The following is a 4,159-nucleotide window of genomic DNA, read 5'->3' on the forward strand; positions in this document are numbered from 1 at the left end:
CGTCAACGAGCCGTGGGAACTCACGCCCATTGACCTCTTAAAAGATTACTACTGGAAGTCCTACAAGCGCGTTAAGGCCCGTGCGCCGCCAGGCAAATTTGTGCTGCACGACTCGTTCCGGTTCGGTGTCCAGTATTGGTCGCAGTTCATGCGCGGTTGCCCCGATATCGCCCTGGACACCCACATCTACCAGGCTTGGAACGCCCCCGGTACCCGATCAGACTACTTCTCTAATGCCTGTCAGCAAAAGTATATGATTGCCGACATGGAGAACGCTATGATGCCTGTAATTGTTGGTGAATGGTCGCTGGGCACAGACAACTGCGCCATGTGGCTAAATGGCTTCAATGACAATCTGCCGGGTTTCCCTAACATTCAGTGCCGCATGACACAGTGCCCCGTGCACAGCACCTACCTCGGCCAGGGATTCCCCGGCACTCCGTTGGATATTACAAGGCCAATTCAAGGTCCGTACGGCACTGGCCAATCCGGTCCGTCGTTCGGCAAGTGCCCGATCACCAGCAACACGTCGTTTGGCCAGCAAGACGACACCGACGAGCGCGAGTTCACGCGTAACTTGAACATGAAGAAGCTGAATGCATTCGCCGTTGGTCACGGCTGGTACTTCTGGAACTTCAAGACGGAGTTTGGCTCGCGTTGGAACTTCCTGGAGCTGGTTCGTAAGAGCGCTTTTCCCAAGAATGTGTCGAATTATCGCTCCGACGAGGAAGTCTTCTCGGCTTGCCTGGCTGAGGACAAGGGCGCATTCGTCTGTGCGGCAAAGCGTGGAGTTCATCGATCGGACCTCGAGAGCGGCTTGGATTTTGCCTGTGGTGGCGACGATGGCAAGGTGGACTGCACCGACATTGACAAGCGCTTTACTACGATCGAGGAGCGCTGTGACTGGGCGTTCAACGAGTACTGGCATGCTCACCGTGAGGAAGGCGCTACATGTGACTTTGGCGGCGCAGCACACCTTATGACGATCCCCAGTCCGTCTAGCGTCGAGCGTCAGGAATTCCTGACCGCCTCCGTTAGTAAGGAAATCCTTGTCTGGACCCTCGTGTGTGCTGCAGTGGGCTTAAGTGGACTGGCTGTCGTCATGGCTGTCACGCGCCACAGAAGACGGCAAGAATACTCTCCTTTGATCGGCCACGTCGTGAACGTTTGATCCCTAATGACCACATCTTTAAACAAATTGTGCAAGATTGAAAATCGATGGTAGAAGCATCGCGAAGCAATTGACGCCCTTGCAGAATTCAGAATCGCAATGGCAACGAACGGTTGGAAACAATCCGGGTGTCGGATGACTGATACCTGGAGAGTTCTTGGCAACAGCGTTGACGGTTGGAACTCTGACCACGATCATGGACGCCGATTGCTGGGTGCAATATCGCTCAACATGGTGGGCCAAGTTGGACAACACGTACGCGTTAGCTAGCCTAGCTGCTAGGCGGGTTTCTCGATCTGAGGTCCTGAGCAAGTATGGATAGCTTGAACAAAGTGAGAACTCACGTAAACGAAGCTCATAACTGCCTTGGTTGCCTTGTTTTATTATAGCGCTGGACAATGAACCTGATTCTCATTTTCGAAAAGACGCCGTTACCAAGTCGGTCGATGGCGCCAGCTAGCGATCACCATCGAATGTGTCTCATGATCAGATTCGGGCCCAAAGTATCCTTCTCTTTTCCGACCCGTCTACAGTAGACTCTACAAACTTTGGTGTCTGGAGCGCACGCCACTCTACTTCACCATCTACGAGCACCGCTACGGGCCAAAGCGGCGCTGGCCTGCCGCAACGAGACCAGACGCGTGTATGGTGACGCTCAGACTAAGCGCGCATGCGTTGCCTATTATCATTTGGCTAGCAAGCTACTAAAGATATGCCATGTGGCTGCCACACCATGAAGTACTTCAACACGGAAGATCGCAACATGATAGGCTATCACGTAATTTTTCTTATCCCTATCTCATTTCTGGGCTGTCACTCAGAAGGAGCCTTACAAAAATTAAGTCCACCGTACCGTCTAGTTTTGCAATTTTCAGCCATCGTATCTTCGTTAAAGGGTGCAGTCGAATCAGTCGCAAGATCCTCTCTCATTTCCGCATTTGCTCCGAGGTGCGCACTAGACTCTGTATCCAGCTGCCAGCTTCGAATCTGTAGGCAGAATGTTGGTCGGGTCCAGCCTGAAGACAGCGGCAGCGCTCTGTGCGCTTCTGGCGCTGTCGCTGCAGCCGAGCGTTTCCAGCAAGTCCGCCCTGGGCGAGCCCAATTTCCGCCAGTCCATCATCTCCATGGACGTGCCTCAGGACGACTCGCACGACGAGCTCACCGATGCTCCGCCCGCCCCTGAGGCACCAACGGATGCACCGACGTCCAAGCCGAAGTCCGATTCGGGTCCTCACGACACGGAAGACCTGCCTGACTACGAGTGGTACTGGAAACACAGCGAGGCCTCCATGTTCTCGCAGGACAGCGGCATTTTCAAGTCCTTCAAGCCCAACGACACGGACATGACGTGCTCGTTGGACACGCACGCCACGCCCTTCAACAAGCAAGTGCGCGGTGTCAACCTGGGCGGCTGGCTCGTACTGGAGCCGTGGATCACGCCCACGCTCTTCTACCAGTTCCTCAACACCCAGCAGAGATTCGGTGACAAGGCTCCGGGGAAGACAGCCATGGACATGCACACGTTCTGCACGGCACTGGACAAGGAGGAAGCCAACCGTCAACTGCGTATCCACTATGACAACTGGGTCACGGAGAAGGACATCGCCGAGCTGGCTGCTGCAGGCGTCAACTCGCTGCGTGTGCCGGTCGGTGACTGGATGTTCAACCCGTACGAGCCCTTTGCTGGCTGCACGGACGGTGCCGTCGAGGCGCTGGACCGCGTGGCCGACTTGGCTCTCAAGTACGACCTCGAAATCCTTCTGGATATCCACGGCTTGATTGGCTCGCAGAACGGCTTCGACAACAGTGGCAAATCGTCGAATGTCAAGTGGACGTCCATTGCCAGCACGCAGCCTGTGGGCACCACGACGTTCGAGCACTGGCCTATCCGTCAAGCTGAATGGGCTGGTACTTTTGACGTGGAGAACCACAACTACTCGAGCATCAACTACGCCAACCTGAACCACTCCATTGTGGCCGTGGAGGCTATTATCAACCGCTACAAGGGCCACAAGGCTATCATGGGTCTCGAGCCGGTGAACGAGCCATGGGAACTCACTCCTATTAAGGTGTTGAAGCGGTACTACTGGAAGTCCTACAAACGTGTGAAGGTGTTGGCTCCCTCGTGGAAATTCGTCATCCACGACTCGTTCCGCTTCGGTCTGCAGTTCTGGGCCAAGTTCCTCAAGGGCTGCCCCGATATCGCTCTGGACACGCACATCTACCAGGCCTGGAACCCTCCTGGAACGGTTGCAGACTTCTTCTCCAACGCTTGTCAGCAGAAATATGTCATCAGTGACATGGAGAACGCCATGATGCCGGTGATTGTCGGCGAGTGGTCTATTGGCACGGACAATTGCGCCATGTGGCTCAACGGCTTCAACGACAACTTGCCTGGCTTCCCTAAGGTGCAGTGCCACATGATAGACTGCCCGGTCAACAGTACGTACCTCGGCGACGGCTTCCCGGGCACTCCTTTGGACAAGACCAAGCCGATCCAGGGTCCATACGGCACTGGCATGTCTGGTCCGTCCTTCGGTAAGTGTCCCGTTACCAGTCAGGACTCGTTCCACCAAGACGACGACGCGGCGTTGACCAAGTCGCTGACTCTGAAGAAGCTCAATGGCTTCGCTAATGGCCACGGCTGGTACTTCTGGAACTTCAAGACGGAGTTTGCGACCAAGTGGAGCTTCCTGGACCTATGGCGTATGGGCGCCTTCCCCAAGAACGTGTCGGACTACCACGAGAGCGATGGAGTGGAGAGAGCGTGTGTGAAGGAAGACAGAGGCGAGTTCGTCTGCCGTGCCAAGCGTGGAGTCAAGGAGTTCGAGCTCAAGAGCGGCCTTAGTTGTTAAGTCTGCGCTCAACAACGCGGTGCACGAGTACACGCGGCCACGCCGTTCTACTTGAACGGCTTCCGTCACCCCAGAAGGCCTCTCCAACTTCGCGGAGACACTGACTCCTCTATTCTAAGTGGGAGAGGCTCGG

At 55.4% G+C, this 4,159-nt stretch overlaps 2 protein-coding genes across 2 annotated transcripts in view; both read left to right on the plus strand.

The window, feature by feature from the left end:
• The window catches only part of PITG_10217 (glucan 1,3-beta-glucosidase, putative), a gene marked incomplete at both ends in the record, with an annotated part of 3,102 nt that extends 1,609 nt beyond the window's left edge, over positions 1–1,493 (plus strand). Inside the window, 2 exons of the mRNA XM_002902691.1 lie at positions 45–1,037; positions 1,339–1,493. Of these exons, the coding sequence (XP_002902737.1) occupies positions 45–1,037; positions 1,339–1,493 (1,148 nt within the window). The remainder of the gene's footprint in view (positions 1–44; positions 1,038–1,338) is intronic.
• Positions 1,494–2,111: 618 nt separating this feature from the next.
• On the plus strand, positions 2,112–4,026 carry PITG_10218 (glucan 1,3-beta-glucosidase, putative; the record flags this gene model as incomplete). The annotated part of the gene is made up of 1 exon (XM_002902692.1): positions 2,112–4,026. One exon carries the CDS (start codon positions 2,170–2,172, stop codon positions 4,024–4,026), a length of 1,857 nt encoding a protein of 618 aa, XP_002902738.1.
• Positions 4,027–4,159: the final 133 nt, after the last annotated feature.

Source organism: Phytophthora infestans, genomic scaffold (genome assembly GCF_000142945.1).
Source record: "Phytophthora infestans T30-4 supercont1.17 genomic scaffold, whole genome shotgun sequence".
NCBI classification, from domain to species: domain Eukaryota; phylum Oomycota; class Peronosporomycetes; order Peronosporales; family Peronosporaceae; genus Phytophthora; species Phytophthora infestans.